Source organism: Planococcus citri, chromosome 3, assembly GCF_950023065.1.
Source record: "Planococcus citri chromosome 3, ihPlaCitr1.1, whole genome shotgun sequence".
Lineage (NCBI taxonomy): Eukaryota > Metazoa > Arthropoda > Insecta > Hemiptera > Pseudococcidae > Planococcus > Planococcus citri.
The window spans coordinates 5,187,486-5,211,912 of NC_088679.1; the positions used below are offsets into that span (position 1 = coordinate 5,187,486).

The following is a 24,427-nucleotide window of genomic DNA, read 5'->3' on the forward strand; positions in this document are numbered from 1 at the left end:
TGGCCTCTTATTGTATTATAAACGTTCTGCTTTTTAAAAAAATAATCAAAATCTTGCTATTTGACAAAAAAATGTTTGAAATTTTGAATTTTGCAATAATTGATAGAAAAATATTTTTGCTTTTTATCAAAAAAATGGCTAAAAATTTCATGTTTTTTCTAAAAAGGAGGAGTTGCGATAAGGCCATTTTTTGGCACCAGCTAATTATCGAATCAACCACTTTTAAAATGTTGTAATAAAAATGTCCCAAATACGAATCCGTGGTTGGTTAACCCAAAATGACCATTTTTTGGGCTCCAGGGGTTCCCAAAGTTGCTAATAAAAAAATATTTTTAGGAACCACCGAGTATTATTTTCAAAAACTTTTTTACCATAAAACATCTGTTTGAACCCGATAAACGTTATGCGAGGAGATTTTTCTATTTTCGACGCCTGGGGGCAAAAATTGAGGGGTTTTAATTTTTTGAAAATTTTGAAACCTCAATTTTGGACCTACCCCTTCGAACCCCGCTAAAAAGCTTTTTACAGTTTATCAGTATTTGAAAGACCTCCATCCTACCAAATTTTGAGCTCAATAAATATTTTCGCTGGTACACAAAAATTCAATTTTCCAATTTTTCGTAATTTCGATATTTTGGGAACCCCTGGAAAACTAGAAAACTGTGATTTGCGCCAAACGTAACGTTTTGAGGCGTATATTCAGTAATCTAGATGAAAAAGTAAAATTATGCTTCCTGTATATTCGTAATTTTGAAACTTTTTTTTTAGGGCCCCCACTTTAGGCACCCCTAAAAAAAAGCGTTTATGCATATTTTTTCAAATAAATTGAAGAATTTACGTTCAAAATTGAGCTATTTTAGGTCAAATTCTGGCATTTTTACTTCGTTGAAATCATGAAAACGTTATTTTAACGCCTTTTCGAAGAGTTAAATCTCAGAATTTGATCCAAAATAGTTCAATTTTGAAAGTTACTGGAAAAATCATATGAAAAATTATCGAGCACTTGCTAGTGTGTTTCGAATGTAAATTCTTCAATTTTTTTGAAAAAATATGCACAAACGTACGCCATTTTTAGGGGTGCTTAAAATGGGGGCTCTGAAAAAAGGGTTCAAAATTACGAATATACGGGGAGCTTTTAATTCAACTTTTTCATCTAAATAATCGAATATCACCTCAAAACGTTACGTTTGGCGAAAATCGCAGGTTTCTAGTTTTCCAGGGGTTCCCAAAATATAGAAATTACGAAAAATTGGAAAATTGAATTTTTGAATAACAGCGAAAATTTTTATTGAGCTCAAAATTTGGTAGAATGGAGGTCTTTCAAATACTAATTAACTGTAAAAAGCTTTTTAGCAGGGTTCAAAGGGGTAGTTCCAAAATGGTGGTTCCAAAAATTTTCAAAAAATTGAAACCCCCCAATTTTTGCCTCCGAGGGTCGAAAGTAAGAAAATAACCTCGCATAACGTTTATTTGGTTCAAACAGATGTTTTATGTATCACTTTAGTTTTATGGTAAAAAAGCTTTTGAAAATAATACTCAATGGTTCCTAAAATAATTTTTTTATTCGCAACTTTGGGAACCCCTGGAGCCCAAAAAATGATCATTTTGGGTTAACTAACCACGGATTCGTATTTCGTACATTTATTACTAGGTACATTTTAAGAGTAATTGAGTCGATATAACGAGCTTTTGCCAAAAAATGGCCTTATCGCAACTCCTCCTTTCATTAGATTTGATTTTTTTTTCAAAAATTGTCAAAAATTTACTTTTTTGCTTAAAAAGTTTTTCTTTTTGCTAAAATTGTCAAAGTCTTGTTTTTTTGCCAAAAATGATCAAAAATTTTGTCTTCTAAGCAAAATGGCTAAAAATTACCATTTTTTTGAAAAAAATCCAAAATCTGGCATATTTTTGACAACTGTGCAAAAGTAGGTATTGCTTTTTTACAAAAATTGTGAGAAAAATCGTTTTTTAACAAAATTGCTGAAAAGTCTTCTTTTTTTGCCAATAGTTCCCAAAAACCCAAGGGAGATTCTCAATTCCTCCCCTCTCTGTTTGGGCCAGCTAATTAGATGTGGAGAGCCCAAAACGTACATCAAGAATGAAGTAGGTAGGTACATATTATTACAGTACAGGGAGTCAACTTTCGGTAGATTCATGCACTCGAAGCGATGAAATGAGGAATGGTAAATTATGATTGGCGCATTTGTCTCAGTTGTCAACTCAGGGAAACTACTCATTTCATTATTAGACTAATTGATTCGATAGAAGTGCCAATTCTTCGCAAAATAATCAAGTACCATACCTACTTGGCACTTGGCTGAATCGATTTGTTTGTGCTCATGAAAAATACGGTAGATAATTAGAAAAAATTGCGATTTGTTCTCGATGCTCGACAATATTATTATTCGTTTCAATGTTTTCTATTTTTTTCGCTCTTTCGCTCGGAAGTATCAAAACCAAAAAAATCATATCAAACCAGCAAATATGTACTACGTCAACGACTGAGATATATTTTTTAACGTAGAGTAAGTACTCGTACGTTGGCAATTATCTACTATCATCGGTTACGGCGACGACGACGACGTTCTGCAATGTTTATAGGTTACGTTAGACCTTAGAAGGTGTTTTCATTGCATTTACATATAATGAAAAAGTATTAAAATAATGATAACGCTCGGTGAAGTACTTCTTATTGCGAGACCTTGACATGTTCTCACGGTATGGGCCGATCGCGATCCGATGGCCGAGTAATGCCTGGCGCATATCTGCAAATTTATGGGCACCTTTATACCTATCGTATGTTCTTCCACTAGTCTAGTACACCAGCGCAGCGCAGGGCCCTGTGTTGAAAATTTTTTCGATATTTATCTCTTATCTGGCTGCAGACGCGAACGAATGTTATTTTTATACATAAGCATGCGGCCCGGCTGCTGCGATCCAAGTAATAAGTAGGTATTTATTTACTCTTTGGTACTGGTTTTTTTTGTGTGATTATACTATGTATAGCTGTAGCTAGACGTATATACGAGCACTCAGCTGGTTACATAATTCGCCGCTTATTTGCGTGTTATTTTGTAATGGGCGGCGATGGCTAGTGCGGTGTACACACTGTATACAGTATATTCGGATGGTTTTGGACCAGCCGAATAAACACGTAGCCAGTGTTTCGTGTATACCTAAGTGTAAGTATGCATAAATTGTGTACAATGTGTATACCTAAAAACCTGTAGAAGGTGCCTGTGCCTGTGCCTATAGAGTACGAGTACATATAGACTGCACAATGCGGCTATCCAAACAATGCGCGTCATGGGAACAATGGAAGTGAAAATTATGCTGTAAATGAATCGGGAAATTATTGTAACGACATTATAAATAATATAATTTCGTGGTTAATGTTTTTCTTTTCCTACTTATTTAATTTTTTTGTTCTTTCTACTCTATCTTTACTTTACTTAGTTGCTCACTTAATATACCTACCTATACCACTTCATCGTATAACACGAGTACCTAATTCGTATAGTTTTATTCCGAAATGTACGTAAAAGAAAGTTTGCGCAGAAAAAGTGGTGCAATTTTAATAGGTAAAGTATACCTCTGCGTATATCTAGCGTCTGGCATCTATACTAACAGTACCAGATAGTGCGTCTATGTCTATACGTAATCGTATAGCTCCTTAAATATGCAGGAACTCGTAAGTCGACGAAGACGCGACTCGATCAACGTGTCTTTCCTGAATTCGCAGCTTGAAAGTTGCGTTTACTGGTTGGATGAAGTGGTGGAGGGGAGAAAAGACAGAAGTCCTGACTACTGAGTGAGTGAAAAAAGCATTGGTATGAGTGTAATCCTTCACCAGAAACTGTTGCTTCTCAAGTCAATATTTGGAGGTTCCACTAAATCTCCACGAAATGAAAATAGAGTAATTTTTTAAAATAAAATACTCGTAGATCAAAAATTGAAAAATCTCGTAATTCGTTCTGAAATAACAGACGCGCACGTCAAAGTGTTTTCAATTAAAATCAGTAAAGGCCCAAATTTTGAGCTGAAAGTTACCCAAAAAAACTTCAAAGCTCCGAAAGTGTCCCCAAAAAAGAGATAACAGTCCTCAATAAGAGGAGTCATTTTCGAAAAAATCCTGTTTTTTTGCAGGTAGAATTTGAAAATTTTCAAAATGGCCACCACAAGGCTCATTTGCAAATTTTTTCCAAAATTAAAGTACCTTTAGTAACCAAAAAAGTGATAAAGTCGCGTATAAAACATTTTAATGAGGGGAAATTAAAATCATTTGAAATGTTCTGACTTTATAAGTTTTAAAAAGTTGGGATTGTTTTGCAATATTTTTAGCAAAATGTGAAACTTTGTGACAATTTCAGTAAAATAAAAGGCTTTCTCGAAATTCCTGGCAAAGAAGACGTAGACTTTTGACAATTTTTGGGAAAAAATGATATTTCTTGCAAAAAAACAACAATTTTTATTACTTTTTAAAAAAGCGAGAATTTTTGACAATTTTGGCAAAAAATTAGACTTTTTAGCAATTTTGCTAAAAATTGAGACTTTTTGTCGGAAAGCAAGATTTTGTCAATTTTAGCAATAAGCAAAACTTTTTGATAGATTTTTTGTTCAACATTTCTGTCAAAAAAGCAAAACTTTTGGACAGTTTTTGGAAAAATATCAGACTTTTAGGGATTTTCTTCAAATAAGAAACGACAATTCTGAGCCACTTTGCTAAGAAAATAAAATCATTGACAATTTTTGGAAAAAAATGACATTTCTTGCAAAAAAAAACTACAATTTTTAGGTATTTTGCTAGAAAGCGAAAAATTTTTGTTACTTTTTGAAAAAGTGAGAATTTTTGACAATTTTGGCAAAAAGCAGAACTTTCTTGGAATTATTAGCAAAAAGTGAGACTCTTCAGAAACCTTGCTAAAAAGCTAGAATTTTTGTCAGGAAGAAAGATTTCGTCAATTTTAAGAAAAAGCAGGACTTTTTGTTGGAAAATGAGAAGCCAAAATATATACGAGATTTTTGAAATTTAATTTCTGTCAAAAAAGCGAAACTTTTGGATAGTTTTTGAAAATGTTTGAGACTTGGGAATTTTTTTCAAAAAAAGAATAGACAATTTTTAACCATTTTGCTGAGAAGATAAAATCTTTGAAAATTTTTGGCAGAAAACAAGACTTAGGCAATTTTTGCAAATAGATAGAAGGGCTCTCTGGTAATTTTTGGCAAAAGAAGTAGAATTTTGACAATTTTTGGGAAATAATGAGATTTTATAGAATTAAAAAAAAAAACAACAAATTTCACTATGATACTATGTATTTGTTAAAAAGCAAACATTTTTGTCAATTTTTAATGAAAAGTACGACTTTTTGAAAATTATTGGCAAAAGGTGAGAATTTTTTGGCAATTTAGTTGAAAAGCAAGAATTTTTTGTCAAAAAACTTGACAATTTTAGCAAAAATCAGAACCATTTGTAATAAGTAAGGCACACGATAAGAAGATGAAAAATATTTCTTCGCAATTTCTGTCAAAAAAACGAGACTTTTGGACGGTTTTTTGAAAAAATGTAAGACTTTTGAATTTTCTTTCCAAAAAACGACAATTTTTATAACCATTTATGATGAAAAGAGAAAATTTTTGACAATTTTGGGCAAAAAACAAGATAGGTATGGACAATTTTAGAAAAAGTAAGGGTTTTTTGGAATTTTTTTGGCAAAAAAGCTAAACTTTTGGACAATTTTTTAAGAAGGGGTTATTTTAGGATTTTTTGAGGGGAGAGGGATTGAAATTCTTTGCAATTTTGCTGGAAATTGATTTTTGGTAGTTGCAAAAAGCAAAATTTCGATAGTTATAGCAAATTGCAGGATTTCTTGGGAACTATAGGTATTTAGCAAACAAAAATTACCTACTTTTGAGAGACTTTAGTGGAAAAAACGTGAGACTTTTTGGAATTTTTCTCGAAAAAGCAAACAATTTTTACCATTTTGCAGCATAAACGATTGAAAAATATTTTTGAAATGCAGTGGTGCCAATTTTTTTTATCATTATTGCCAATTTCAAAACATCGAGAAAAATGGCTAAAAATTTTTGAATTTTTTTTTTTTTTTTTTTTAATATATTGTTTAAACAGTTAAGTAGACAATAATGACCAAAAAAATTGGCATCACTGCGTTCTAAAATATCTCCTCAATTTCAGAAATTATCTTCCAATACGTTGGACTAATTACTTAATGCGAAATATTTGCGAAGAAAAAATTTTCAAAACACGAATTTATCCAAAAATTATATAGTCTGGCATATGACAATAGGAGTAATTGCACCCCCCCCCCCACCGATCCTCCGGGACAACTTTTTTCTTAAAGGGGACATCCTAAGGAACATTTTAAAGCAAACTTGCCAAAAAAAAAGTTGACCTTACTTACAAAATGGCGGCCATTTCGATTGTCAGGTCAGCCGAAATAGCAGATTTTGCGCTTTAACATAGGACTTGCACGAACTTTTTCAAACTTTACAAACGTAGATCGAAAGATCATGCAAAAATTTATCACCTGTCCAAATTCAAGTGCTAAAGTGCGTTTTTCGATTTTTGGTGAATTTTTGAAAATCGAATTTAGGCCAAAAATGAGGGAAAAAATCAAAATTTTACCAAATTGACCAAGAAAGCTGAAATTTGGGATATACCCTATTTTCGACGTGCCAAATCGATTGAAAACGGTTTCAACCCGTTTTGAGCAGTTCTGGAGCCTCCAGCAGATTTTTTAAACTTGAAATTTCCCAACATTAATTTATCAAATGCAGTTAGCAAGCTGAAATTTACTTCGCAGACTACATGCTGGTTTCAAATGGTTTTGAAGCATGCAGCTACTTTTAGGAAATTTCAATTTTCGAAAAAAACGTCATACAACCTTTCAAAAAGTTACTGGAGGCTCCAAAACGTCTTGAAATTCACCAGCAGTCAACTTCGTAGCGTATTGAAATTATTTACAGAATGAATTTCGACTCCCCATCTCAGTTAAGTTTCAAAAATCTACTGGAGGCTCGATTTTCAAAAATTCACCAAAAATCGAAAAACGCACTTTAGCACTTGAAATTTTGACAGGTGATAAATTTTTGCATAATCTTTCGATCTACGTTTGTACAGTTTGAAAAAGTTCGTGCAAGTCCTATGTTAAAACGCAAAATCTGCTATTTCGGCTGACCTGTCAATCAAAATGGCCGCCATTTTGTAAGTAAGGCCAACTTTTTTTTTTTGGCAAGTTTGCTTTAAAATGTTCCTTAGGATGTCCCCTTTAAGAAAAAAGTTGTCTCGGAGGATCGGCGGGGGGGGGGTGCAATTACTCCTATTGTCATATGCCGGACTAATAGCGATTTGCGAATTTTCAACCACTCAGTTGAAGCCTAAATGCGGTCTTGGATTTTGACAGCAATAGCATAAAAGTGGAGGCAGAATCTCAAATACTTTGATTTGGGATTGGGCCATTTTCCCAAAACATGTTGAGTGGGAGCTAGAGCAAAAAACACGATTTTTTAAAAAATACTCGTACTTCCCCTCCGGAAGCACCTTGTGGGCTAAAATTGTTGTGGGTAACTTTCAACTTAATTTGGTCAAAATCCATCGATTTTTTTGGGCGACCCCCTCCCCCCTAACCATACACATTTCTTCTCTCCAACTTCGGAATCGCGATTCGATTAGACAGATTGCACTGTGCTGCATCTCACGTACAGAATTCTTCTTTTCCTTCTGATGCGTCGTCGTGTCGGTCATGCACTTTGCACGTTACCGTGAAAATACGAGTTGCTAGGCTAGTAGGACTTGTTAAGTACAATGTATCTAATGCGTGTACCACGTAGAAATACATCTCGTACACCTGCTCAGCTTATACGTTAGTTGAGAGTTGACGAAGAAAGCGACATACGGTGCACTATACCTACGCCCGCGCCAATGATTTATAGAGCGTAATAGGTATGGGGGTAATGGATGCTGCACTCGCACTGCGTAATTGAACGCGATTAGCAATGAGTGTTCTGATTTTGAACTTTATCAAGGAGTTGTAGGCTATATACACGAGTAGATCTGCAATAATACGAGTATAGGTGTCTTACTTTTATCTATACCTATAGGTACTTGCGAAGAAAAAAAATTGATGAAAACGTGAATCTTCAAGCGTCACATCCGTGATAGCGTCGTCGTTGCGAAGATGACGTGGTTTTTTCGTATCTTCATTTTCTGTTTTCCCATTTTATTATTTTTTTTTTCGAGTTTATAGCGTTTTCTATATAATATGGAATATAACGTACCTTGGAAAACAAATTTCACTGTCGGTCTGAAACCCACAATCTACCTACTTATCTCGAATTTCCCTCACGTAGATTCTGTTTACTGATGAATTGTCAAAAATGGGGCCAAAATAAAAACCCATGCAAAGACCGAAAACCAACCATAAAATAGTTCACTGATTGGGATATCGTCAAATATTGTACCTTCAGCATCGAGTGATATTTTTGTGCTTGAAAAAAATCATGAAGGCACTTCTGCCTAATTATGTGTTTATTTTCAAGACCTATTGTATATATTAATAATCTTCAGGTAAGTATATCTACTTACGCGTATCGTCTGCGTTGACTTGAGTTAATGTAATTACTAGCAACGTCCATTCTAGAGCAATTACCTGAAACAAAGTATACGAGTTGATATCATAATAAAGTATTGATGCGAGACTTACAATTAACTGTATACGAGTACATATAGGTAGTACATAAGCCATAACTGAATCCTGCGCAGTGCAAAGTGCATCAACATATGTAAATGACACGTAATGTTTACGTAATACACGTACTTATACAAGTTGAGCATCGCATCACTCGGACAATTTGAGAGAGTGAGTTATGAGGGTTGCCTAATCGATTGAGAATATCGCACTTTAAATTTTTTAGGACACAAAGTTGATTACAAAATCTTCTGAAGTTATTCCAGCGTGCTGGAGAAAAACCAACTTCTGCTAAAGGCTTCAGATCGACTTAAAAATGGTCGTAATCGATTCGAGAGAGAGAGGGGGAGATTTTCATTTCGTGGTTTACAATTTTTATGAAAACCTTACCAGTATTTACTATTGGAACTTTGTCAATTTTGGCTGAAATTTGGCTCACTGAAAATTCATGTCACCCACATCTAAGAACTAAATTTTCAGCAGTTGAAGTTGATTACAGCGTTTTATGGAATGATTCCAGTGTGCTGGAGAAAACCCAACTTTTATGCTGGGGCTTCAGATCGATTCGAAAATGATCACAATCGATTCGAAACCTCGATATTTTAGTACTCAAACCAAATTTCTGCAGATTTTTATCTCGATGTTTGCCATTTTTAAAAATTTGCCAAAATTTGAAAAATCTCGTACCTAGGTGTTCTTCGAGGGCTGAAAATTTGGTTCTGAAGTTTGGGCGACATGAACTTTCATTGAACCAAATTTTAGTCAAATCGGAGGCGACGAGTTGACAGGGTTCCCTTGTTGGAATATTTTTGTAAGTTTAAAAAATTCACCAAAAATCGAAAAATCGAATTTGGTAGCTGAAAATTTGGTTTTGAGGTGTGGGTGAGATGAACTTTCAGGAAACCAAATAGTTATTCTGACAAATCGGAGGTAATGATTGAAAAGGTTCACTTAGAAGGAGCAAGGAAAAAGGTCTACACGCAAAGTGCTTCCAGAACAGCCCATTTCGGCCATTGTGATTTTTATTCACAACCCCCTCCTCTCCCCCAGTATCAAAAATAGGAATTTTTCAATTGATTTGGAAATTGTTCTGGATCGTGTGCGGAATTGCAGATGATTAGGTACCTACCTATCAATTTTATTTCAACAATTTCTTTTTTTAGGAAAAATTTTATTAGAGTGAATTTGAATAAAATTATTGTGACTGTTTTTGCATCATTTCAACGCGATTTGAACACTTCTTTATGCATTTCTGGCAAATTTTCGACACCTTTGTCATGCACTCTAGGCAAATTCGACTATAATTTCATTATTTATTGGTTCTTTTCAAAGACCTCCAGGCGTGGACTGGGTCGGTTGGGTCCCATGGCAGATACACTCAATGGGGGGGGGGTGTCTCAAAATTTTATCCCCCCTAAGAATCTTTCTTGTTCTGTTTTTTCTCAGGTTCGGATACTTGAATGCAATGTTGTGCAATTTATTTTTGTTTTCGTCTTTCATTCTGAAAGTGGAAAATTCATTGGAACGAATGTTCTCTTAGATGGATGGGCCGATGCTTTTGAAATTTTCTTACGTAAATGTGGTTTAACGTGAGGCATGGAACACCGTAATTATAATCTTGAGTAATGGCAATTAGGTAATTATGAAAATGTATACCAAAAAAAAGAATAAAAAGGGGAAAAGGGTCATATCAAAAGCAAAGCCGACAATAATGTAACACCACAGCCCAGTTTGGTGAAAATCTGCTCTTATGCGACATAAAAATGTGGGCAGGAGATTTAACACTTTATGCCAATGCTTTTTCTGCCCATTAATCGGCGCGTATTTTATTCACGCGTAAAAATCTGCCATTGATCAATATTCTTGAAAAAATTTTTGGCACCAGCGGGGATCAAACTCGAGTCCCCGGATCTGTGTGCGGAATCCTTTCTACCTACGCCACCAGAGCACTTGGTAGAAATGACTAAAGATTTATATACTAAGCTGAAACACACGCACAAAATACCACATTTATGCGCGTTTTTCAGCAAATATGCAAATAAATATGCTATGAAATATTTGTGTAGCATACTTTTGTGGCTGGTTTTTTCGATGTGCAAAAATACGCCACATAATTTAGAAGTGTAGCGGCTTTACGCGATGAAAATACACTACGAAATATTCTTGGGGCGTGTTTACTTGTTAGCAGAAATTTTTTCCAGCTGTGCAGAAAATGTGACAACCTAAAAAGTCGCTTCAAATTACACCAGTGAATTGAAGCACGATTTTGAAAACTGTAAAATCTGCTGTATGGCAGCAGTTGAAAGTCGTGTTGAAGTATAAAACGCCAATTAAACTGCTCTTTACCTCATATTTATTGGCAGAAGGGCAGATTTTCACCCAACTGGGAGGGGTCATAAAATATTTTCTATTGTTCAATTTCCAAATTTATTTTTCAAAATTGAATAATGGACCAGATTTCATCAAAGGCAAAGCCGATGTCAGTTGAATTTCAAAATTTATGTAACACCACAGGGGTTGTAAAATTGATTCTATTGTTCAATTTTCGAAATTTATTTTTCAAAATTGAACAATGGAAAAGATGTTATCAAAAGCGAAGCCGACCCCTGTGGTGTTATATTTATCAAAAGCAAAGCCAACATCGGTTTTAAAATGTAACACCGAAGGGTCGTAAAATATTCTTATCTACAGTGTTATCTTTCCCATTGTTCAATTTCAAACATTTTAAATTTGGTTATTTTCTAAAAGTTAAAAATCAAAGTGATTTGCCGCCTATTGATTTTCAATGATCCATTGTATTCGCTTATCTGTCTTGCTTATACCTAAATGTAACACCACAGGGGCTATAAAATTTTCTCTATTGTTCAATTTTGAGAAAGGTTTTTAGAACACCTGCAGGTGTTTCATTTACACACATTCAGTACCTAGACACCAAAAGCAGGTGGTTACCCTTTCTGAATCAAAACCCACCAGTCATTTGTGATTTTGCTGTGCTCCCAAGAGGTTCTCTCAGTACTACTGTAGCGCTTTTGGAGTCGAATTATGCTTTTGAGATATATCGAGTTGTGCTCTGGAGCTTTCAGAATAGCATAGTGTATTTGGAATTGTGTTGTGCTTTTTTTCAAAATCGCGTCGTGCTCCATTTTGTAAAAATTAATCAACCTGATAGGAACAAAATTAGGGTGCCTAGCGATTGCCAGGTACTAACATTATAGGGCAGCCCTCTCCTGATGACCTTGATGTATTTTAGAATGATGTTTTCACATCGTTCTAGCAAGTTTTCAAATACTTTTTCATGCCTTTTTTTTTGCAACTTTTATGACACTTTCATCACATGTTGACAATTGTCAGTGACTTTAATGGTTTTTTTTTTAGTTTTAGTTTTTTTTATGAAATTTTGACACATTTTCAACATTTTTTCATGCATCTTGGGAACTTTCAATGCAACTGTGACAGTTTTTTTTGGCAAGTAGGTATATCAAAATTTTGTGGCTTGTTGGCAATTTTCAGATATTCTAATGCTTTGTTTAAGTATTTTTACAACATTTTAAATCATTTTCAACACTTTTCACAGATTTATTTTTCATGGAGGTCCATTCAGTTACTTATTCTCATTTGACTGTGTGTTAAATCCCCCTTCGAACTGCTCACTATTGCCATACTAGTCAAGTCACTTGGTTACCCGAATGGACATACCTAAGCAAGATCAGCACCGGAAATGCCGAGTAGTACGCAGATATTCTGTAAGATTTATCTATACAGGTACCCAATAAATTACTTATTCCTTCTCGCATGTATAATCGTACGTATTTTGTACCATACACTTGTACCTCGTCGAAACTGAGTAAGAAAAAAATAATTGTTCGATCGAGTGTAAAAGTGTGAACCATCGTAGATATATGTGCGATGTATGTACGAGTACGAGTAGGCTTTTTTTTATATTATTCGTTCTTCTGCCTTCTCTCTTTGCCTTTTGAAAGTGAAATTGTTTGCAACTGGTAGGTTGGTTTGGCAGCTAGGCACAAGCACCAGGCAATCCAGTTACATTACGAGTAAGTATTAAAAAGCAGATGCGCGTCGCGAACGTTCTATGTACTAGTAGGTATATATGTAAGGTACTTGCTGATGAAATTAATTATGTTATCGAGATGGATGAAGCTGAGAGGTACGGATGCGTAAACCTAGACATAGGTAGAGATACTGCACGACTGTATAAGTCCAGCTTTATACCAACTGCATCGCGGTATATTGTGAGATAAACTATAAGGATAGAGCTTGTTTACATTTCTCGTTTGTGAATTTCTCCAATAAACATAAAAAACTCGATTCGACTCGATTCCAAAATAGACGAATAGCTGCTTGTGTTTCATTACTGTGCGCACGAGCACAGTTATGCGTTGATCTCGCGATATCTGTAACTGTAACAACTTATATTATGACTTATGAGCTAGTATTTCATCTGTCAACCCATCTCCTTGAGAAGAAACAACTTCCGAAGGGTCTTGATCAAATGCAGATTCAGTACCTGTAGGTAATATGATAGGACTCGATTTCGATGCTTCCAACTTATCTTATTGACCGAAAATTCTCGTTATACATATACCTATGTTCAATATTATTTGAAATTGAAAACCTGTTCATACTAATCGAGCTAAATTTAAAAAATGTAAACCTGGTAAGTGTACCTACATAGCTGGTGTATCTGTATATTATTTATACCTAGATGGGTAACTTCTGGTGCCAATCAGATAGATACAAAAATAGGTACCTATGCATAAGTAATTCACCGACGGCTGAATTACTTCACTCGTGAAATTCGTCGTTATCCTTGATAAAACTCTTCTGCTTCTCGTCTTCCCTTTCTATAATAATTCTGTACCGGAGCCAAATTCCAGTTCTCGTGTGGATGATTTGTTGTAATTACTCGTAGGGTTAAGATTAGGTATTGTGATGTTTTTTTTCTAGCAATAGGTACCCTAAAGGGCACGAATACATTTTCTTTGCGAATTATTCCATTCTGCGAGGCGAATGGTGAAAGCCGATAATGCTTTTTTTCTATTTTTGCCCAAAAGGTTAAAATTTTTCTTATTCATTAACGTATTTTTTGGGTGAAAAATTGGTAAACTTGTAGCAATTATAGTTTTAAAATTTATCAATTTTTTGCACGCTTTCTTACATGACGTTTCATTTCCCTCAAATATATTCTCGGCAATTATTTAGCAAGGATTCAACCTTACCAAATGAGTAGGTACTTATAACCAAAATTTTTTAAAAAGTAACCAAAAATTATGAAACTTCGGTAGCTAAACAACCAAGAGTGATCTGAAATTACTAGAGAAATTTGGAAACTCGCTGGAGGCTAAACAAAAACACTTACACATTTAGCGTGAGAAGACCGACTTTTCTCCAAATAAAAATCGTTTACGAACTAATTGATTCACTTATTTTGAAACATTTGTACGCAAATGATCTGTTTACAATCGAATCGAATCATTCACGAACGATTGGTGATTAAATAAATTGATTGATTTCTTGGTGAATCATTCGCAAGCTGCAGATCAATTAATTTAACGAATAATTCGGGTTTTCTGAAGCTATTGTACAGGAATTGATCTGTTCTCAAGCGAAGTGAATCGAATCGAATCGAATCGTTCACAACAGATTGGCGATTGAACAAATTGATCGATTTCTAGGTGAATCATTCGCGAACAAATTGTGCAATAGGTACTGAATCATTCGCGAACGAATTGAATAATGTTTGGTGAATCATTCGCGAACAAATTGATTCGTATAAGTGACTCGTTCGCGAACGAATCGATTCGTATAAGTGAATCGTCTGGGAACGAATCGATTCATTTACTGAATTTTCGATGAAGATGAAATTGAATCATTCACGAACGAATTGATTTGTATAAGTGACTCGTTTGCGAACGAATTGATTTGTATAAGTGAATCGTTCGCGAACGAATTGATTCGTATAAGTGAGTCGTTCGCGAACGAATCGATTCATTTACTCAATTTTTGATGAATCATTCGCGAACAGGGCTGTTAAATTACCATAATTTATTCGCTGGTAAAATACGGCGGTAAAATACGGTATTTATGGTATTTTACTCATTTAGATATGAAGTTATTTTTTGTAGTTTGACTTCAAAGTTCTGAACTTTTGACCTGCCTCTGAAGTAAACTTTCAACTGTTTTAGGTGTTATTAAAGATTATAGAAAATTTTATTTTCCATGGACATTTTTTGGAAATTTATTAGGAAAATTTTTGCTAACTTTCAAATCATAAATTCCCATGGAAATTTGGAAATTTATGAAGGAAAGATGGAAAAAAGTGTTAATTTGGCTTTTTGGTAAAGTATGGTAAAATATGGTAAGAAACTTTTGGTAAAATACCGTAAAATACAGTAAAATACCGCCGTAATTTACCAACATAAATTACCTTACAGCCCTGTTCGCGAACGAATTGATTCGTATAAGTGAATCGTCCGCAAACGAATTGGTTCATTCACTCAATTTTGATGAATTATTCACGAACGAATTGATTTGTATAAGTGACTCGTTCGCGAACGAATGGAAAAATTTTTGGTGAATCATTCGCGAACGAATTGATTTGTGTATACTGTATGTGACTCGTTCAGTCGTTCGCGAACGAATTGATTCGTATAAATGAGTTGTTCGCGAACGATTCATTTACTCAATTTTTGATGAATCATTCACGAACGAATTCAACAAATTGATTTGTATAAGTGACTCGTTCACGAACGAACTAAAAAATTTTTGGTAAAAAATGTAAAAATCATTCGCGAACGAATTGATTTGTATAAGGTGTACCGGGGGAAGTCAGAATTCGGATTTCGGTGGGAGTTGTCTGATCAAAGTTGAAATTGCGAAAAACGCATTCTGACTTGCCCCGTGCACCTTAATTAAGTGACTCGTTCGCGAACAAATTGAATAATTTTTGGGAAATTATTTGCGAACGAATTGATTTGTATAAGTGAGTTGTTCGCGAACGAATCAATTCATTTATTCAATTTTTGAAGAATCATTCACGAACGAATTGATTTGCATAAGTGACTCGTTCGCGAATGAATTAAAATTTTTTTGGTGAATCATTCGCGAACGAATTGATTTGTATAAGTGACTCGTTCGCGAACGAATGGGAAATTTTTCGGTGAATCATTCGCGAACGAATTGATTTGTATAAGTGAAATTTATTCGTATAAGTGAATCGTTCGCGTACAAATTGATTAATAAATTAAAGAATTGATCAATTCGTAAATTTTTTGAAAAAATTCACGTTGCCAGACTTATTTATGTCTCCTCTATATTTTGAGTGAATTCAAAATTTTGTATTCAAAACTCGTTGAAAGTATGATTTTTCCCCCGAAAAATGCGGGGTTTCGCCATGGGGGGGCAAGGGGGTAGGGTGGGAGATTTTTTGGCTCGAACCTTTTTTTTAAAGGTACCCAACAATGTTTCATCAAAATTTGAAAAATCCGAGGACAAGGGCATTTCACCTATTTTACCCGAGAATACCCTTTGAGAGAGTCATTTCAAAACAAACGTGGACTGAGTCGGTTAGAGATTCTTGGTGGATGCAGCGAATGGAACCCTCAAAATTTTAATCCTTTCTTCTAAAAAACTTTCTCGTCCTGTTTTTTTCTCAAGTTCAAATACTTGAATGCAATTGATTTTTGTTTTCGAAGTTAAATTTTTAAATTATTCAAAATTTTTCTTTTCAACTTCCCTTTCAAAATTTGTTCGAACCACACGTGGATAATTATTTGCTAAAAATATCCTAGAGGAAGCGAAATATCTGGTGTAAAAAGTTGGGAAAATCTGGTAAAAAAATTAGGAAAATTTCAGTATCACCCCTTGCCCCCTTCCACCCATGCCACATCCCTTTTTTTGTTCGGAATCGCTCAAAGCAGCGACTTTTCTTGTTCAAAAATTAAATTGAATTGGACGAATGACCAATACCGTGAGGCGAGCTGAAATTATTTTTGAAAAAATATGGATCCTAGGAAAAGGGAAGTTTTTGGACTTGACTATCCTCGCTCAATTCTCATTGCTTTTGCCTCATCCGGACTTCCGGAGTCGTAGGTACATGAAGAGGGAGAAGGAGGAGGAGATATTAACTGATCAGTTGTTCAAATTGAGTTCAACTAGAGTACCAATTTTGACTAATTGTGTGTATACTGAACAGATTCGCAAACTAGGGTGCCTCCATATGTGTGTGGCTTGCACATACGGTCATGCCTGTACGCATGATTATGTAATACACACGCTGTTTGTGTATATTGAAAATGCTAATGTACGCACATTATAAATTGCTCGTAGCTGTGCAGCTGAAACTGGAGTAAAATTGAACGTTGTACCTGTTGCTCGTACTCACGATCATTATACGAGTACCTTTACCTATACCTATGTATATGTGTGTACTGTGTATATTGAACGTGTATTGCGATGGGTAATTGTGTAGGTCTAGGTATATAAAATAACGTTAACGCGTGGTTAATGACGATCACAGTACAGATTTATTTACTCGTACCAATAACAGACGTGAAACGTGAGAGGCAGCGTAGAGATCAAGGTTACGAAATGCATTACGTGTCTTCGCTTTGCCTCGTGTCGCACGCCGTCGCGGCCGCTTTGAATTTTCATTTTCCAATCTAGCCAATAGGTACGAGTACCTACATACTTGGCATCTCTCATCGACAAGAAATTCTAATTGGTAGATTATTTAATAGCATGTGGAATGGAGTGGCGCGACTCGACGATGAAACGATTAAAAATTCCGAATATAACGTCCGCCAATACCTAGCACCATTCATCGTCCGATGACATTCTGTTCAGGTAGGTATCCTGTAACTTACGTAGAAGAGCAGGTGAGCATAGTGAAAGTTATTCGTGTACATCATTTTCAATGACATAAGATGAGATTCTAGCGGTTACTGTCTAGTGTTTCTGTCTTCACACACATACGCTATTTTGTTGCGTATAATGTATTATTGTAGACGAGGTACTTTTATTCAGGCACACGCCGCTCTGCCGCTACTCACATATACAAAAGTATTGCAATTTCTGGTAGACTATACGCAGGTATCTCGCATTGTCATCGTTTACATATTCGTATTGTAATTGTTCGTTTTCAAATACGACATTGTTGCATATATAGTGCATACAAAAACACGTCTTGCTTCGTGTAATTGTGTGGATTTACATTGGTAGGTATAGGTTCTACCACCTATTGTGAGCGTAAATTCAGAATTTAGTGTTTGTCTACGGACACTCTGGAGCACTACCTACCGGTGTTCCGGTGTATGGTCCAATAAATGGCAAACGGTGACTTTTTGGACGTACTAGTTTTGTTTGAAGAGACGCCGAAGGTCGTTGGACTTTTTTTTAAAGCTGCTGTACTCTTTCCATGCGAAGGACTGTCTATTTGTCTCAAGGTTCAAACTTTGCAGAATTGTGATATGTTTGAGAACATCGCAGCAGAAATTCCTTTCTGTCTACACATGCACCACATACCTACCTATGTACATATCGTCATGAGAACGAACGACAAAAACTCACACACTACATTATTACGTCAAAGTAATATACCTACTATTTATGAAGTACATTTGAGCGACGAGAAAGTACATCCAATCCACGTATCACGAAGACGAAAGTAATGCAACAAGAGCAACGCAGCGAATGCTGAGTAGACAGACTTGAGAACTAGTGAACTATCGATTGTCGTAATCGTAATATTCGCAATGGCGAGGATTATTTGAGCAAACTTTCTCATCCTCGTCAACAATCGTATGTACTTTGATGCACATGAACATTACATACGCGTATGCTCAGGCAGTCAGGTGTACGGAGTGTTTGACAAAACATGAATGCAAAATCAATTGGAGAAAATAAAATCAAATTTAGACACGTATACAGAAACATATAAATTCAATTTGAAGATCTAGTGATTGATCTTCAATTTGGCCCAAATCACTTAAAAAACTAACAGGTCTTGGCAAGTCACGTGCTTTATTACTACCTTCACCTATAAGTCTACAATATTTTACCGTGAGATCAGTTCCGACAAAGGAGAAACTGCATGAAACAACTTCACGCGTATAGAAACGAGAATATTAAAATTTCATCTTCATTTTACTACAGTGCCTATAGTGCCTACACTAATAAATTAACAACAAACTGCCACAATTAAAATAATAATAATAATAAAACAGCAAGTGAGTAAAAGAGGAGGATGGCAGAGATGTGGGTGGGTGCGGACATTATGCTCACTTTCAGTTTGCCAGTAATTTTCGGTAAATGTAATTGCCTTATACACCACATAACACTTACACGAATGAATTGTTGTTGAGGTAGGTACTTTGTAATTTATATACTTCACATACCTACCTAGCACATATTACGGTACACTGTATGGTATATGTGTATGCAAACGATGATATAGCATATATACATATGAGCATAGCTTCTCACTTCTCAGACAGGATTTCTTGAAGGGATGGCATATTTAGATGGGTCATGCGATTTGAACCTCAAAAAGTTAAATTCCCATACAACATCGTTAAAATCCACATCGAAAATGACATGAAAACATTTTTAAAGGTAATAAAATCACTTCAAATTACCAAAACTATAACAAAAATTTGGTTAATTTCGGCAAAACTTACCAAATCGCAAAAAAAAATTGCAAAAAATAATTGAAATTATAAAAAAGTACAAAAATTTTATAAAAATTATTAAAAATCGTCAAACACAATTCAGAAAGAGATTGAGATGAATCCAGAAAAAATTGCATACCCACAGCGTAGTTGAACCATGTTCAATAGGGTGGATTGTCTACCAAAAAAAGACGGCGGATGTTGACCAAATTCGGCAGAAACCTTCATCCGGAATTGAGAGTTACTCAGAAAAAATTTTAGCTCCGGAGGTGCCCTGGAGGGAATTTTCAAAAAGATTGTGGTTTTTTGCTCCAGCCCCTACCCAACCGGTTTTGGAAAAATGGCCCTGTCCGAAATGGAAGTATTTGAGATTCTGGTTCTGCAGAGCGGTTGAAAATTTGCAGATTATTCACTCAAGGAGTTACCTATTTGGTGAAGAGGGAATTCGTGTTTTGAAAATTTTTTCTTTGCAATTAATATCTATTTCGTATGATTATGTCAAAATATTGAAAGGCTTCACTAGGAGCAGAAACCACATTGAGATGGGGATAGTTTTTTGGTTGATTCAAGGATCCATAATAGGCGCTTGTTTATAATTCTTTCAAATAGTTTGCAGAGGTTGGAAGTCAAAGAGATTGGGCGATAGCTGTTCATATCAAATCGGTTCTTACCTGGTTTCAAGAGAGGTAGAATCATTGCAGTTTTCCAGCAATTTGGAAAAGAATGAGATGTCCAGATTTGGTTGAAAATTTCCAATAGTAAGAGAGTAATATTTTCTGATGCATTTTTGATAAATTGTAAGTGAATTAAATCAGCACCTGGGGCTGAGTTTCTAGCTGAAGAGAGAGCTGTGTTAAAATAAAATTTGTAAAAAATCTTCAGCCTATTTTTTTTCCAAAAATATTTCAAAAATCTACATGTTTTTCCAGAAATTGTTAATTGATAATTATTTACTAAAAAGTAGCAAAACAAAAAGTTTTCTCAAAAATTTGAGCAAAACAGTGGATTTTTGAAAATTTTTGAGAAAAAATGAGACTTTTTGCAAAAAGACAATTTTTGAGGATTTTGCAAGGACTTTTGGGAATTATTGGCAAAAAAGTGAGACTTTTTAGCAGTTTTGCTGAAGAGCAAGAATTTTTGGTCAGAAAGTAAGATTTGACTTTTTTTTTCATGTTTGGGTTGAAAATGGGCTTAATTGATAGTTTAGACCCTAAAACAAAAAACAGAGTGAGTTTTTTAAAGAATTGTTTTTGTGGTCAGGAAAGACCGTCAAAGTTGCGAAAATTAATGTTTTTGCCCTACTTCAAGAGTTCGTAGCGACTTCAGTATTGTTTTACGAAAAAAACCAAGGTCCTTTTCGGATTCTACGCACTTTTTTAAGTAAACTACTTTCCCCGATTTTTGATTTTCGAAGTTTCAAGCGCATAAGACTGATTTTTCTGAATATGAAAAATTCAATTTTAACTCCGAGTGAATAAAGTTCCGCGCCACGATTACGTGGTGGAGCAACGCCAGCGTCGCGCGCTCCAAGTTTTAAAATACTGATACAAATAAAAATCTTCGATATGCGCTTGAAACTTCAAAAATCGGGGAAAGTAGTTTACTTAAAAAAGTTCGTAGAATCCGAAAATGACCTTGGTTTTTTTCGCAAAACAATACTGAAGTCGCTACAAACTCTTGAAGTATGGCAAAAACGGTAATTTTTACAACTTTGATCATCTCTCCTGCAGACGACCACAAAAACAACTCAAATTGAAAAACCCCACTCTGTTTTTTGTTTTAGGGTCTAAAGTATCGATTAAGCCCATTTTCAACCCGAATACAAATTTGCAGTTGTCTAGTGTTATTCGAACTCGACGGCAGCTATTCGAAAATTTCTTCGGCATTGTTACCCTCTCCATTTGAAGATCTTATATTCTTCTTTAGGTTGAAGAACGAATTCCATAATCTGTAATCACGCGATCACCTGCTAGCGAAGTTGCGAGCAGAGTTACATATTCGAATGCATCAATAGGTACTCATCAATGAACATAAATTTATGGTTTGTGAACACGCAAAGGGGCAGCTTAGCACACCAGACAATTAACTGTACGGCGGAAGGAAGGACGGAAGGAAAACATGGAATGAAGGAATATACGACGAACGTTTTCTTTTCAGCAATATCCAAATGTCAATTTCATAACAGGAAAGAATGATGAGAGTTGACGTCCTAAGTAACCCATGTTGGGAAAACTATTCCTACATTATATTTCAATTCTGCTGCAGCAGTGTACATTCTATGTAGAATACCTTTTGAGCAAAATCTTATCAAATTCTGTATTCCGATAGGTATATCTTAGGTGCTGGGTACTTATCTCACTCCTACCACAAACAATGGTTGCAGAATTGGTGACAAATGAATGAGTTCGTCATTATTATGCTGTAAGTCACGAAAGCATGAAAACTTCAGGATGTTCATAATATAAACACATTGCACCTTGAATAATAACAACGCAGAGAGCAATAGGCTAGCTCGTTTCCTACCTTAGTGGAAATAGGTAGGAATGAATGTTGCAAATGGGTGCGAACGTTGGCGATAGCTTCATGATCGTCAGAATGATGAAGATGACATCTCGGTTTTCTAAATCTTAGAAATATACCACAAGCAATGAGCACAATTATGAGGTACATGTAACCTCACTGGTCAGTGGTCACTACCCTGTGCCAATCAGCAATTCCCGATCCGGTGGTGGTGGAGTTGTTTGTTAAACGTTTGATACGCACGTCTTTCTCTTCATTATATGAACCAGCTGGCCACTGGTGGCTGCACGCATGCGAATTTCGCACGCGTAGGTCTTACACCATGCAGCGCCTTCTCCATTCTTATACTCGTAGCACGTATGTCTATGTATGCGACGTACGTTTACCTATATTCAAGTGTACCTATCATTACAGTGTAGCATATTGAGTCTATTAGATACTCGTACCACTCCCAATATCAACGATCACTTAATACTTTATAATTGTACCTACAGCATAAGTAAGTCATGCAGTACGCAAAAACCGTAAACTCTCCCTTCTCCAGCCTGGATAACCCATTCAACGTGTCGCGGCACATTACGTCACGTCACATCGCGACTAGTAATTTACTTAATTAGTACATACTAGGTATGTACATGCCTACATGCAATAACATGTAGGTGATACATACTACACCGTGCTTAGAAACATCGTACACCCCACAGCAAGTTTTTCATTAAAAATACAGGTTGGTAATATGGAATATTATAGGTTTAGGTACTGGTACACATATGATTGGTGTGATAGCATTCGATATGTTGTTATCGCATCAATCATGAGTCACCACTGTTACCAGTATTCCTATTCATTGCGATCAATTGCATTTTCAACACGAAATACTGTTTTGGGTGGTTTAAATTTTCTGATCGCACTGTAGTTGTCAGTACCTACTCATCAGCAAAACCCATGTGATTTTGATAAAATTCAACAGAGGCGTTCATTTCGAGTTGAAAGTTACCTAGAAAAAATTTCAGCTGCGAAGGTATCCCTGAAGAGGAGATATGAGCCCTCAGAGAGATGGAATTTTAGAAAAAATCGTGTTTTTTCGCTCTAGCCCCTGTACAAACTGATTTGGGAGAAATGACCTAGTCTCAAATGAAAGTATTCGAAATTCTGCGTTGACTGATGCTATTTTGCCATCAAATTTCAAGAGCATATTATTTTATGGTTCTATTGAGCGGTTGAAAATTTGCAAATCGCGCTCATTTTTGGATAAATTTGTGTTTTGAAACTTTTTTTTTCGCAATATTTCGCATTAATTAGGCCAAAATATTAAAAGATATCATTTTTTCTGAAACTGGCGAAATATTCTGAAACGTTGTGGTACCTACTAATTTTTCAATCATTATTATCGAAAAAATGTCAAGAATTCTTGGCTAATTATCTCGATTTTTTGAAATTGGCAATAATGACCGAAAACTTGGCATCACTGCGTTTCAAAATATTTTCTAGTTGTTTCTAAATTGGTAAAAATTGTTGCTTTTTTGCAAAAAAATTTCGTAAAGCCTCAGGTTTGTTTTTTTTTACAATCACTCTTAAGTATCGTTTTTTTGTGAAAAATTTCCAGAAAGCCTTTCCTTTCTTAATATTGTCAAAAGTCTTGTTTTTTGGAAGAAATTTTCGAATGAAAATATTTTAGCCTCCAAAAGTCCTGCTTCTTGCAAAAATTGTCAAAAATTCTCGCTTTTTCAAAAAATAACATAGGTTTTTGATTTATAGCAAAATACCCAAAAATTGTCAAAAATTCTCGCTTTTTCTAAAATTGGCCAACATTTTTACTTTTTAACAAATGTGACTAAAAATTGTTTTTTTTTTCAAAAAAACATCCATAAAATCTCATTTTTTCCAAAAATTGTCAAAAGTGTACTTCTTTGCCAAAAATTGCCAGAGGCCCCTTCCTTTTGCTAAAATTATCAAAGATTTTTCTCTTCTCAGTAAAATGGCATGTTGTTTTTTTATTTTTGAAGAAAATTCCAAGTTTCGTTTCTTTTCAAAAACTGTTCCAAAGTCCTGTTTTTTTGACAGAAACCGCAAAAAAAATTTGTTTCAATCCTATCAATGGGTAATTTGATTAGTTTCTGAATTCTGATGATTATCTATGGTTTATTAATTGCTTTTTCGAAATGTTTTATGATCCATGATTTTTACTCACTTTTCTGAAAAAATATTTTTTGGTACATAGTTTTGAATATATTCTTTTGTAATTTTTAATTTTTTTTAAAATCGACGAATTTTGCTGAACATCAATTTTTCCTGTTGTTTTTATGATTAACTTTCCTATTGCAAAAATGATCAAAGTCTTGCTTTTTGCCTAAAGGCTAAAATCGTCGAAAATGCTAGATTTTAGTCAAAATGGCTATAAATGTGGCCGTTTTTTTGCTGAAAATTCCGAGTCTCAAATTTTTCCAAAAATGTCGTAGAGTCTCGCCTTGTTGACAAAAAAATTCACCAGTTTTTTCGACACAAATATTTCACAAT

The 24,427-nt window shown here is 35.0% G+C and overlaps 1 protein-coding gene across 1 annotated transcript in view; it reads right to left on the bottom strand.

Moving 5' to 3' along the window:
- The window catches only part of LOC135841886 (serine-rich adhesin for platelets-like), an 86,530-nt gene that overhangs the window by 27,362 nt on the left and 34,741 nt on the right, over positions 1 to 24,427 (bottom strand). The window contains exon 3 of the mRNA XM_065359099.1: positions 8,603 to 8,666. Coding sequence (XP_065215171.1) covers positions 8,603 to 8,666 — 64 coding nt within the window. The remainder of the gene's footprint in view (positions 1 to 8,602; positions 8,667 to 24,427) is intronic.